At 41.9% G+C, this 13,559-nt stretch overlaps 2 protein-coding genes and 1 long non-coding RNA gene across 8 annotated transcripts in view; 2 read left to right on the top strand and 1 right to left on the bottom strand.

The window, feature by feature from the left end:
- LOC122415355 (rho guanine nucleotide exchange factor 10-like protein) overlaps nt 1-5,085 on the top strand; it is a 29,891-nt gene extending 24,806 nt beyond the window's left edge. For all 3 annotated transcript variants that reach the window (XM_043427437.1, XM_043427436.1, XM_043427438.1), the window contains one exon: nt 58-5,085. In XM_043427437.1, coding sequence (XP_043283372.1) covers nt 58-2,388 — 2,331 coding nt within the window. In that variant the 3' untranslated portion in view covers nt 2,389-5,085. The remainder of the gene's footprint in view (nt 1-57) is intronic.
- Nucleotides 4,873-8,375, bottom strand: LOC122415359 (uncharacterized). Of its 3 annotated transcripts, XR_006261905.1 has the most exons (10): nt 8,206-8,375; nt 7,893-8,133; nt 7,263-7,812; nt 6,765-7,041; nt 6,152-6,244; nt 5,899-5,958; nt 5,648-5,700; nt 5,398-5,458; nt 5,070-5,208; nt 4,873-4,995 (listed from the first exon to the last, which is right to left on the bottom strand). It is a non-coding gene; the product is annotated as an uncharacterized lncRNA (long non-coding RNA). The 3 variants fall into 3 exon arrangements; XR_006261904.1 differs by lacking the exon at nt 7,263-7,812; XR_006261906.1 differs by lacking the exon at nt 7,263-7,812 and having other exon boundaries at nt 5,127-5,208.
- LOC122415357 (transmembrane protein 47) lies at nt 7,488-13,204 on the top strand. Of its 2 annotated transcripts, XM_043427440.1 has the most exons (6): nt 7,488-7,629; nt 7,936-8,036; nt 9,589-9,775; nt 9,934-10,083; nt 10,177-10,239; nt 10,414-13,204. In XM_043427440.1, the coding sequence occupies exons 1-6, from the start codon at nt 7,617-7,619 to the stop codon at nt 10,659-10,661; spliced, it is 762 nt and encodes a 253-aa protein (XP_043283375.1). In that variant the 5' UTR covers nt 7,488-7,616; the 3' UTR covers nt 10,662-13,204. The 2 variants fall into 2 exon arrangements, with proteins under 2 accessions (XP_043283375.1, XP_043283376.1); XM_043427441.1 differs by lacking the exons at nt 7,488-7,629; nt 7,936-8,036 and adding an exon at nt 8,811-9,336.
- The last annotated feature ends 355 nt before the right edge of the window (nt 13,205-13,559 follow it).

Raw genomic sequence — 13,559 nt, 5'->3', positions numbered from 1 at the left:
GTTGTGTGGTATTATTTGACAAGAGAAATAACACAAAACCATTACAATGTCACACAGGGTATGACACCGGAAAGGACGAAGCAAATATTACAGTCGATACAATCATCGATACAACAAAAAGACGAGGATATGGTGTGGGCGGACAGCTGCTGTTTGCAACTGTTGACGAAACAAGGCCAGATGTACACTTTTCAAACGGAGAATCCTCTGGTGAAGAAAGACTGGATAACGGAATTGAGACTGGCCCAATTGGCGTTGGATCCGAATAATTCTCCTTCGTGGGAAGTGCCGGAGCAAGAGCAGAGGCCATCGACGAAGATGCCGCTGTTCGTGAGTTCCCAACCGGTTTATCGCTCGCAGTATCAGTCAGAGGTTCGCTGCGGGTGTTATTACACGACTCAAAATCCCCGTCCCACTCGGAGACGAGGCAGAAATCAGAGTTATCTGTGGATTTGCACGGGTGACGGAGTCTCGAGTCACGTGACGGTATTCGGTCAATCAACGACCGCAACGTCGACCTCGTTGAAGCAGATAACTACGTTCGATCTCGTTGAGACGAGGGTCGCCGCGGTAGAATTTGTGAAAGGTTGTTTTTCGAGCAGCGACTCAACAGCGAAGCAGCGGCGACTTCTCTCAGCCGATCTCGTTTGGATGGGTACTGATTCTCGAAAAATAATCATTTACGCGGCTTCCGAGCCCGAGAAACAGGAAGAATTGGGCAATTATGCAGTGCCCGGACCAGTCGTGCAGATCAAGCACCATTGCGACAATGTTTTCGTCGCCTTGGGCACGGGCTCCGTTCTTATGTTCAAACGACAAATGGACGACGGGACGTGGCTTCTTCGCGATCCAACAGTGATAACCCTCGGAACGGATCCGGTCGCGTCTCTCATGCCGATAAATGCCTCCGTTTACGCGGCTTGCGGCAAAAAAGTATGGGTACTTAATGGAACGAGCGGTGAGATCAGCAAGAGCTTCAGCGCACAGCACGAGCACGTGGGCAACGTCAAACTGATGGCGCACTCGGGCGTAGGCCTCTGGGTTGCGTTGAAAAATTCGAGTACCGTTTGCCTCTACCACACCGAGACCTTCAAGCATCTCCAAGACATAAACATCGCTTCGAACGTACTTCGAGTGACAAAGTCGGGTGGCGGCGGCGGCGGCGGCGGGAGTGGCGGTGGTAGCGGATCGAGTAATTGTTGCGGAGACAATTTGAACAACAATCAAACGGCTGTGACTGTGACGGCGTTGATGGCGTGCAAGGGACTCTTGTGGGTCGGTACGAACGTCGGAATAAGTTTAACGATACCTCTGCCGAGGCTCGAAGGCGTGCCGATCATAAGCGGACGCGTCAACATCTCTTACCACGCGCATTTCGGTCCTATCACGTTTTTGCTCGCGATCCAAAACAATAATACAAAGAGCGTTGCGACTACGCTCGCAAACGTTGCCAGCAGAGAAGACACGATTGAGGAAGACGAAAATAGCGTGTTGCAGCTACGGACGAAAGAGAGCGTGAGCGGTGTGGGAGGCACGGAACAACAATTGAATCAAAAAAACCGAGATCGCGCCAGTCTCGATTCCTCATTTTCGTACAACGTCGGAAAACTCAAGCAGCAATTGGCCGGTAGTCCGGTGATGCTACGGCGCAAAAGGAGCAAAGAAAACGATTACAGAGGTTCGAAAACGTTGCCTCGCGGCTTGGGCTGCGGAGGAGGATTTCTGTCGACTTCCATCACTAGTTCTCAGAGCTCCGGTGAAAATTGCGACGTCTACGGACTCTACGGGGAACTCATGTACGTCAAAGATTACGAGAATGAAAATAGCTCCGGTATAGATCCGGTATACGAGAGCCTCAGGAGGAGCGATCCCGAATTGGCCGCTATACCCAACAAAGTCAGTACGCTTGATCGTCGATTAAAAATGAAGATAACGCGGCCGAGGTCGCTCGATCTTTCAAACTGGTCGGTCGATTCTCACGCCAGTTCTCTGTACACGTCCTCGGGATCGGAGGAAAATTTGTCCATCAAAGCGGGAAAATTATCACGAAACAGCAGCAACGCCAGTCGCAGCGGACCCTACGACAATCCCATACTCGTGAACAATCATACCACTACCACGAGCATTCCCGAGGCCACTGCGAATAACTCGGGAGCTACCCTCAAGTTGAAACCTCCGAGTGTGAAAAAAATTGGCAAAAGTACGAATATACAAGCCGATCAACCCAAGAGGACGGTACTGACCCTCATGGGTGGACGGGGTTACGTCAATTGGAGACAGCAGAACGCTGCGACCGTTCCCGACAAAAGTCCAAAGTCTACGTATAACTTTAAGGACCCTACCAATAGCAACGACGCGCACATTGTCCTTTGGGAAATGAAATTATGATCCCGTAACGGTTCCCTCGTCAATACCGATCCTGAATATTTTATCTGGGAAAATAATCAAAACGTATACTTGAAGTTTTTTCAAATTCTACTGTATCAAACCAAGAGCTTTCGCGTCGATATATGTATATATTATTTATCCCACTCGTATCGTCTGTGAATACGTATGTAGAGGAGCCGTCTCTCTCTCTCTCTCTCTCTCGCTCTCCTTTTCCCTCCGGGTTCTGAATAAGCGGCTCGAGAATTCTTAGTGTTTGGTGCTCACGTACTATATTGAACTTTGTTTATAATGTATAAACGACGCTCCTTAGGAATCTCATTTGGTATTATATGTGTATACATACATTCTGTTATGTATCTAGCCATGTATTATATTTTCGAAACAGTGCCTTTTTTAACCCCGATATAGATCTGAGCTGCAGTGAGAGAACAGAATGAGGGAAAAAACAGAGAAATAGAGAGGGAGTGAGCTTTAATCAAAGTTTGATTTTTTTTACCCGTCGCCTAATGTGACCGTTGTTAAGAATCGCGAGATACCTGTTATCGGTTCGTACAAAAAAGGGTTGATTCTCGTGAAAGACTGGGAAAATCAATTTGGTAAAATTGGGAATCACCAAAGAGATCAGTAATAAAGTTAAAAGAATCGAACGAGACTTAATATTTCATTTGGAAAAACATTCGTACAGATAAATAGTAGTCCAATAAAAAAATCAAAAGACAAATAATTCAACGGACCTCCGAAATTATCGGCCTTTTTCACCTTACGGATAAATATAGGTTTTTTGCAACATCGTCGTATCTTTTTGATGTATTTCATACCGAGAATTGTTGTTCTGTCAGTGTCCCTTTATCCGAGAAGAAATAGCAAATCTGTTCGATATTAATCATTCCTTTACTTGATCCAAAAGCTCGATAATGCGATGCGACTTGTGTACATGATTTTTTTTTGTTTTTACGGCCGTTCCTCGAGTAAGTAAATTAGACCGATATAAATATAGATAGATGTAACCTTTGAAATGTTAAAATATTTGGATGGAAGCATCCAATAGAGCCATGTTAGAAATAGATAAAATCGTTATGAAATGTTTCTGCGTTTTACATTTTACAATTGTTGAAACTATTTGATTAAAAACCCTTCTCACGTATGAGAGCTGAAAATTACAAAAAAAAAAAAAGAAATCAAAATTAAATCTATACGCTCGTCGGCGTAGAGATTGATTTTTATTCGATACGTAAATGATTGTGTTGCGGCAACGGGAATTGATCTCTATCAAAAATGAAAATGCGAGCTAGTGGCAGTTATGTACATAGTAATATCCCTCCGAAAAAATGGACAACGTTCTCGAAGAGCAATATTCTCTTCTTGGCGAGAAAAATACTGTATTTTCATCGCAAAATCTTCGTTACGATTACTGAGAGTGCGTTAATAGGCAGGGTGTCAACTCGACCCAGAGCTACTCTCTACTGTGTCAACTGTGCCGCGCAACTCGCTATTGTTTAACTCTCCAAGCGTAGCAACCCTGTGCAAAGTGCCCAACCGTGTTAACAGCACCTAGCTGTATCTGGACTATCGACGATAGTTGTTACAAAAATGTTACAACAAAGTTTGCTGATGCTGCGATACTCGTTAAGCTGTTTAATTTCTTCCTCTTTTCCATCGTCACCTTCGTCATCCGATAATCGGGCTCGGCGTTCTTTGTTTCTTGTGCGCTTGTTCGTGGTCGTTTCATTGTTACTAGAGATATAATACACAAGTTTTTGTTTCGATGGTTCCGATGGAGATGGTTTTCTTGGATTTTCCGACCGTTTAGTTGCACCTTTAAAGCCTCTGTAGTACATGTTCACAACTTTTGATCGGCCAGGAGGATTTGGAATTTTATCCTTTGCTTTCCTGTGCTCGGCGAGTATCTGAGCATCAGCAGCAAACTTCCTTGTAACATTTTTCTTAAACGAGTGAGTTCTTGTTTCAATACAATTCGAATCGCTCATGGCTAACAACTGCTGAGACGCTGCGACTGTATCACCAGGACTTGTTTCCAATTTTACTGACATCTTTGTATCGGTACTATCGTCGATAGTCCAGATACAAAACTCCAGATACAGCTAGGTGCTGTTGATACGGTTGGGCACTTTGCACAGGGTACAGTTGCTACGCTTGAAGAGTTAAACAATAGCGAGTTGCGCGGCACAGTTGACACAGCAGAGAGTAGCTTCTGGGTCGAGCTGACACCCTGCCGCGTTAATATTTCGTTCTCTTTTTTTTGTATTTATAGAAACGATGAGTAGCGTGTAATCGAAAAACACGAGAATACGAATATTTATTATTTAAAGATTATTCATTGAGTTCTTTTTGTACTCCTTCTGGAAATGTCATTGCAAAAAAGATATTTTTCGAGCTGCATTTGTTGGATCGAAAAAAGGTCAGAATGAAAGGAATTTGGCGCAAGGATTCGATTCGACACCCAGGCAATCATTCAAACTCTAGTTTCTCAAAACGAAATTTTATTTCATGAAAAACAAGAAAAAACTTCTTACTCTCCAACATCTGCTGTACATCTGCTGTTTGATTCTACGGAATAAACGCCTCATTTTCCCGTTTTCGCTCCATCTATAGCAAATAATGATACTCTGTCAAATTTGTAAAACTGTTATTAAATCGATTAAATATTTAGCATTGCCAACCTGATTACAAAAACGATATTGCAGCAATGAATTTACTCAAATCCCATCCACACGCACCATTAAAGCGATTTTCCTAACTGCAGGAAATTTCCATGGAGTGGAGAAACCAGGACCAGCGTGTTGGATGAACTCAATTTTTCTGTAACGCAATAACAACACTGATGAAAATACTTGTGCATTCTCGTAATTTCACGATTTGCATATTGGAATTTTTGCTTCAGTTGGTAGTGCATGTAATTTGTATATATCACTTGTTCAATGATTCGGTTTGGTATCATCATTAAATAAACTCGTCAATTAAAGAGATTTGTTAAAAACTCATACTAACCACATTCGGAGTGTGATGATTTTGTTACGCAGGATTCTTCCGGAAATTCATTGATCCTGATCTGTAACACATACATTTTCTTGAAAAATCTAAACTTTTGTAGATTGGAAAAATAAATCTTGGATCGCATTTGCTCAGTTGGTAGTGCATGTAATTTGTATATATCACGTGTTCAATGATTCGGTTTGGTAACATCATGAATGAAATATCTAAATTTTAATAATTTTAACAAAAAACATAATATACTGACCGAAAGAAAAAATGTGAACTAGCAACGAGCAGTCTCCGTTTCTATTTGTGATCCTGCAACAAAAATGATTGGTGAGCATAAACGTCACGGAGGAACAAAATTTTATGTGAAATATATATGCGCTGCTTCAGTTGGTAGTGCATGTAATTTTTGTATATATCATGTATTCAATGATTCGGTTAGGTGTCATCATAACTGCGACTCGGATCGTTGAACGATTCAATCATAAAAATGTTCAAAAGTATGCTCACCATATAAAAATTTTGATCGTTGCTTAATATGCATAATAATATGCTTCTTTCATGAGGAATCTGCAACAAAAATATCTTATTTTGAATAGTTATAGAGCAATGGAAATGTGTGCACAAAATATCAGTATACAGCTTCAGTTGGTAGTGCATGTAAATTTTTTATATATCACGTTATCAATGATTCGGTTGAATCTCATCATGTTATTGTTCCAGTGGTTACTGAGAATTTGACAGTGAGGTAAAGAATATTTACCAATTGAACATGAATGGGCTGTATTCTTAGGAAATTTCTGCTTCTTGATTGTGGATTCATACCCAAAACGTGTAGTTTCCTCTATTACGGTATCTGTGACAAGAACAATATTTATGAATGAGTATGAGTAAAATAGGATAAAGCTCCAATGATTCCTATATATTATGGTTGATCAGTAGTGCAAATCATGGAAAATTATGAGATCCAACCAGAAATGAGTACAGCTATATATTGTCGTTCAACTGTTTGACTTTGAATCAGCAACCGTGACTTTGTCGACGTTCTTTTCACGGTCGACAATAAATCAAAGTGAATAATTCGATTCACGCATTTTCTTTATCACTATTCATACTTTAATAATCTATATCCACGATAATTAAAAAAAGAGAAAATGTGGCCACAGTGAATAGGTTATGAAGTGAACCCAGCGGGCTTCAGCACTCTGCACGTGTTTAACCTATGAACGATATTTTTGTGTTGGAAACACTCAAAGTATGAAAGTAATGCGACCAGTCGATTGCAAAGGGTCTGTAAGTCAAGTGGTTAAGAGGATTGCACACGAAGATAAAAAAAGAGTATAGATTCGAACGGATGAAATTGAGCGAGTACTCACAGTTATTATTTTAGCCGTGCGTTCAACAGGTTGACGGTGGAATTTAAAAAGGCGCAGGCGTGCGTTGTAACAAGAACGCGTGATGCTTGTATGTGTTTTCGAGCGCCTCGACTCTTCGATTTTTTTGCCGTAACAAATCGATGATCCCATTGTATCCTCGCAGCGGATATGTTTCGTCGATGCTACTCCACTCGAAAGTGCCTCGACTCTGGCTCGAAGAAACCCGGTATAATGCCGAGCGAAAAGCGAAATGCGAGTTGCAGCAGGCTCGCAGGGTCTGAAATTGAAGTGGGGAGAACCAAAGTTGATGTTAGTACGACCCATCCTGAAAAAGTTGACCACGTGTAAAAGAGAAGCGGGCGACGAGGACGTATTCGTCGTGGCGTCCCGGTTCTCTTTGTGACGTCATGCGAAACAGTCATTCGCGTTGGAAGTATGGTGGTATGGTCGTGATGAATAAAGGAAGAAGGGGCAACGGGGAGGGAAGCAGTCACACACCGTACGTAGACGACCGTGTCCCAAGTCCCAAGTGGCGGTGGCTGTACCGCAGGCTGTAGTAAAGCCTAGTAGAAGAGAACCATCGTTCTCGTAAACCTCGTAAGACTGCAACGAGCAGCATCGCGCGTTCTCGTGTAGTAAACACATTAAGATTCGCTAAGCGGACAGACAGCTCAGATATATGAATAAGGAAAAGTTTATTCATACATTTGAGTAATCGACGGTATAGCTACCGCTGGTTCGTCACCGAGAGTGCTCCGTCGGGATTAAACCAGCGTGATCGACGATAATGTTAGTTTGTAACGCAGTTTTTGCAACGGCCATACCGCTCCGAAAAGAACGAACGTGTCTGCGATGGAGAGCGAAAGTGCGTGTTCCATACAGTACTAAAATTTGAAGAAAGAAACAACCGTTGGGCCTGTTTTTTCTTTACAATTTCGTCAAGTATTCGCTAAAGAGAATCAGCGACAGATGCTTTTTTTCTTCTTCCCTCCTCCAACTTTTGCATGCGGTGAATGTTTCGGAATATATTTTCATTCTGCTTTTGTACCTGACGAAACCAGGTCCGTTGACGAAATATGTGTATGCGCATATAGATAAGATTATATAGAAGCGGTCCTCGCTACTCACGCGTCATAATTTCTTCTAATTTGTCCTTCTTTCGAAATATCAGGCCCGATATACGTTCCGCCTAGTCAGAGAAAATACGAGGAGGAAATAAAGATGCCTCAGGCGACGACCATCGAGACTGTCACAATCACAAGGCCTCTCAAGGTAAGAGTAGTCGGATGTCACATATCGCGCGTGAATCTTCCCTCTTTTTTCTCCTTTCGTTCTCATTCCCCCCGCGCTCTTGTGCTCTCCCGCTGATCTGGGAACGATAAAAATTAGATAAATACGATGTTATTTATATGGGAAAATCGAAGTGAGCGGATAAACATACGATTGGCGTAGTATACGAAAGGGTTGCGAAGGTTGTGTATCAGGTAGAGGGACGCCTCCGCGAGTGCAAGCAGCTTCATGTAATACGGGCGATATCAAGACGGTTAAATGGGGTTCATATCGCGCATGAGTATTTCGAGAAAAGCTCCGGGATGCGCCGTAACCTTTGACCCGCGCATCCCCCAAATAATATCGCGTAACTACACCTTTATGGTCTAGTAGCGAGAAACCTCGCTACGTACAATCTACCTGAAGTGTTAAAAAATTTATAAAAATCATATTGACGTTATAAAAGAGGGAAAAGCTTGAAACGATATTTGAGAAAAAAAATCTTTCGGTCGGACAGACGCGTGTGTTTTTCGGGTTGCAACGAGTGTGTAAAAAGTCGGTCGTCCGAACAAATTTTTCGTAAACATTTCTCGCGCATCGCGTCGTGCCTCGGGCATCGACAGGCGCAGTGACACAAAAGTCAGGCGGTGTGGCAGCGTAGCAGCAGCCTCCCTCCGAACTCCGAATTCGCTCGACGACCCCCTTGAGAAAGCGAGCGAGTGTGTAAGAGCGAAAAAGAGAGAGAGAGAGAGAGAGAGCGACAAAGAAAAAGGAAAAAGAGAACATTCCCTCCCTCGTTATTCTCGGTCGAACTGCCAGACTCTTCTGCGAAGATGGCTGACGCGTGACCCTCGACCTCCGCGTTCTCAATTTGTCAACCTATTTTTTTCCGATCGGGAGTGCATCTAAAGAGAATTCAAAATTAAATATCGGTGAACTAAAATTTTGTAATAATCGGCGTCAAAGACAGTGGGAAGGAGAGAGAGAGAGAGAGAGAAAGAAGGAAAAACAGGATTGAGATTTCACAGTGCACCGATGTTGTACATATACGACGTGCCGTAGTTGAGAAAGAGCAATTTATGTTACGCGTCGATGAGACAGTGAGCTTGGAGAATGCGTTTCAGCGGGCAAGTATTGTAAACAAAAACGAAGCGTATTACCGCGAATTGTAAACTTTTCGAACGAATCGTACGCCCCCCTTGAAAAAGGAATAAAACAACAGAGAGAAGAAAACAAACGGAGAGTCACAATGATTATGTACACAGTGGCCGATGACCACATGGGGGAGAATGAGATAGCTCAGGTATGGCGCTGTCCTCCCTCCTCCATTCCCTCATTTCCTGTTCCAATAATTCGCCTCGCTCGTCGTCACTTCGATTTGTCTCATACGCGCGAGCCTTTTTGGAATGCTCAAGCCTTTCAAAGCAATGACGCATCCTCCAATTTTCTCACTTCCTCGTCTTAACATTTTGGAATCGTGTCTCCCGCTTCCGTCTTTTTACTACCATGTTCTGCGATACTAAAATGTGTGTGTGTGTGTTTTTTTTTCTTCAAGGTGATTGCATTCATATGCGGAGTAATCGTCATCATATTGATGATAATGGGCCTAGCATCGAGCGAGTGGTTAATGGCTCTTGGATGGAGACAAGGTCTCTTCACACACTGCATAGATCCCGATGCACCGACACCTCTACCATTCAACATGCCAGGTCCATCGGGATGTCATTACGCGAGAGATGCCGGTCAGTCCATTGTTGAATTGTGTAATTGAACAAGTTTCTCTGAAATTTCTTTTTTTCATTCGAGCTCCATTTTTTTGTTTCATTTTTCAATAATGTCGTTGGACCCAAAGTCTACTGCTTCGAAGGGTAAAAATGTAACCGCGCGAGTCTCTTTATAGGTTACATCAAAGCAGCGGCAGCTCTGTGCGTCGTGTGCCTCTTGGCCGACATCGCGGCAACACTTCTCACGGGTCTTGGACTTCGATCGAAGGATCACCGGAACAAACACAAATGCTACAGAATCGCAGTTTTCTGTATGGGACTAGCGCGTTAGTATAGCAACGATCTTAAATTCCGAGTTGAAACTCAATAATGGTTTTTTCCTTCTCGTCCATTATCCAATGGGTTTATCAATTTTTCAGTTGTGTCGCTCCTCATCGCTCTCGTGATATATCCCGTGTTCTTCGCCGCGGAACTCAATCTCGGTGAGTGTTGAAAAAGTGCGAGTATTTCGATCCCACGATAAAACTATAGTGCTCAACGGTACTCGTAGAAAATTCAACGATATTTAAAATTCTAGTTAAAGTTTCGAATAAATTTGAATGAAATAAATGAGTGAGAAATATCGTCGAATTAACAAATGTGATTTTATTCCGCAGGTAATCGAACGGTGTGGGAGTTTGGCTGGGCGTACGGAGTAGGTTGGGGCGCCGCGATATTCTTATTCGGAGGAGCGGTTTTATTGCTCTGCGACAAGGAGAGCGAGGAGATTTATTACAAAGAGAGAAAAATAGTCCGCGAGGAGATCGGAGGTGGCGGAGGTGGGGTTGGAATGGGTGGTGGCGGCGGCGGTTCGATGATCGGCGTTGGACATCATACCGGAAGACGCGGTATTCAGCACGCCTAGTGGCATTGTACCCTGCCCGACGTTGTTCTCTAGGTCAAACATTGAATTTCTCTGTCTTTTTAGTTCTTTCGTTTCTTTTATTTTATCTTTTCTCTCATTTAACCGAATGGGGGGGCTCCGTTGTTTTCATTCGACTTTTTTTGTTTTTTTATTTTTTTTTTTCGCTCGAAGAGTCAAGAACGACGACGACGACGACGACGACGACGACGATTTTAATATTGCGAGATCATTCGAAACGGGTCCCATCATCGTAGTCGAGAGAGTCGCTTCGAGCCGGCTCCGATTCGCGGTGATCGCGCGTGAATTCCGGGACCACTTGTATCATTGACCGACTCGCATCGCATCCTCTCATACTCGGCGCTTCGAAGTATTATTCCAAACGACCTCTTTCCTCTCGTCATCTCACCCCTTCTCGTAGCTTCGACGACTCCTACGTTCTCCATCCCGTTTTCGATCACGATACCGATCGTTCTACCTCTTCTACGACAAGAGACTCATCGCGATTCTGCCAAATAAATTTATTTCCAAAGCCTAGATAAGGACGTCTGCGAGAACGAAAAAAAAAAAAAAAAGAAAGAAAAGAGAAAACAAATAATGACGCGGCAAGTAACTCGGCTAGCGGAAAAAGAAAAATTATTCAAGCGTAGCTTTTACTCTCTGGAATATATATGGAACATGATGAGAAATGTATTTTTTTAACTTATCAAAATCGACGAGCAAGCGACGTCTCTGACTGAACATTTGGGAAAACGTTATTTCCAATTTACATCACGCTCTCCTCTGTCATTTTCTCAATCTCATCTTTTCCCAGCATCCCTTTCCCCTTATTCATCTCGTAATCATCTTTCACAAAGAGACTGCTGTCTATTTAACAATAATTTATTCATTGTAAACCGACGCACCGATGAACCGCAACTCCGTTCGAGTTACGTATTTATCTCAAGTGCGACTCGAATCATTGTTTTTTATATACATTTACTTATATATATATATATATATAAATATGATATACTTTTTGTACGTGCCCGCGTGTTCGATCGGAATGAAAATTTCCGCGAGTTCGATCAAGTTGTTTATTCTTTTGCGGTGGTGTTATCATCACGTTTGATCGAGCTTTGTCATTGTTTCATCAACGCAATCTTCCTCCAACGACACGGAATTTTGATATACGCATTTTTCTGTACGTTAATTATGTGTTTTTTTTTTTTTTCATTTTTTTTCAATTTTTTTCTCCTTTTCAATTGTTTTGTACGAGTGACAAGAAATAATGTTAGGGGCAGCTCGGGCAGGTATAACTGATCCATTGCGCTATACGCATATTACATACGCGTATGTATATAAAACAAAATAGAGAGAATTTTCCAAAGTATTTGGTATAGAAGAGACATCGAAAGAATTGATGAACGAAGGAAGGTCTTGATAAAGCAGGATTTACAGGAAGAATGAGAAAAGAGATACCCGAGTCGCGAACCGCGTTTATACAAAGAAGAGAGAGAGAGAGAGAGAAATAAAGAGAAAAAAAGAACGTAGATTTATGATATGAAATAGTTATGCTTTCCGCAGACTAAGCTAGTGATTAAAAGGAGTAGAGTTCATACTTCGTGCACAACTTGCAAGGAAGAAACTTGATCGATCGATCCTATCGTTGTACTTGGTAATTTTGAATTAAATTAACAAATTTTGTATGTCGTTGGATTACGCGGTGAAGCGACACGCAATAATGCTTTGCAAAGGAATCGTTGATGGCGCGTTGATAAGATGCTGAGGTGTTGTAAATAGGATTTCATATTCGCTCTCTTTCGTTGACACAGATTTTTCATTGAAACTCGCTTTGATAACGAAGCGTTTGGAATTTCACGAAAAATGAGTGGAACATCCGTTTGGGAGGTGTACATAAGCGAATGCATTTCTGCCTGTCTCTCTATCTCCCTTTCTGAAATTGTATTTCATAAATTTCTATTTTCAACTCTTTGCATCTTATATTATTCGGTGGCAATAGAAAAAAGTGAGAAGCAAGGGGTCGCCAAGACCCTTGGTCTCACCTTCGGTATTGCTGGAGAGGGAAAAGTGAGCGAAGGGAGAATGATTGATAAAATGTAGAGAGGCGGCGTATGGAAAGAAATAAAACAATGTGGAAGGAGATTAATGGACCGCCTGCGTGAGCTGCATATCGAGACGAGCCAAGATACTCTCTGTATAGGCAGTGTTAAAATACAATTTCTCAACATTTTCATATCTGATAGGTGTATTAAAACGAAAAGAGAATATAAAACAAAAGAAAAAAAACAGAAACATATCATTGAAGACACACAAACGTTTATCGTGTACGAAGATATGAATTGAGAAAATAAAAACAAAACCAATGTATCTCAATGACTAAAATGTCAGGATACAAAAGAATGAAAAAGTGTAGGATAGTACGGGTCGACGTGTATCACGGTAGAAATGTTTGTACTATATCGTTCATCGATGTGAAAAATATCACAGTATTGTACAAAAATAAAAAGAGAAAAACCATAATAAAGTATATATATACACCGAAACTAATTTGTGGTGCTGAAATTGGCTTTATTTTTTTGACCTGCCTCGCACCTCGCACCTGTTTCTGCAGCTTATTTTGGAGGATCTCTCCCGCTACCTCTAGAAAATTCCTTCAAAACAAAATTACCGCCATATAATGCATCTTTGTAATAGCCTGCTACAACGGTAGGAAAATGGGAAAGTTAAAGAAGCTCTGGATTGATTTTTCTTATGAATACCCGACGAAAGTTTCAATCGTGGAATTCAAAAACGTATTTGGAAATTTCTTATGCGAACTGACAATTATTATTTGAAAAAAATCAACCAACGCGACTTTACTGAGATTTTTGTTGTTGATTATTCTAATCGATTTATGTT

Source organism: Venturia canescens, chromosome 8 (genome assembly GCF_019457755.1).
Source record: "Venturia canescens isolate UGA chromosome 8, ASM1945775v1, whole genome shotgun sequence".
NCBI classification, from domain to species: Eukaryota; Metazoa; Arthropoda; class Insecta; order Hymenoptera; family Ichneumonidae; genus Venturia; species Venturia canescens.
The sequence above is the reverse complement of the archived record's forward strand: the minus strand, read 5'-3'. Positions and strand labels throughout refer to the sequence as shown.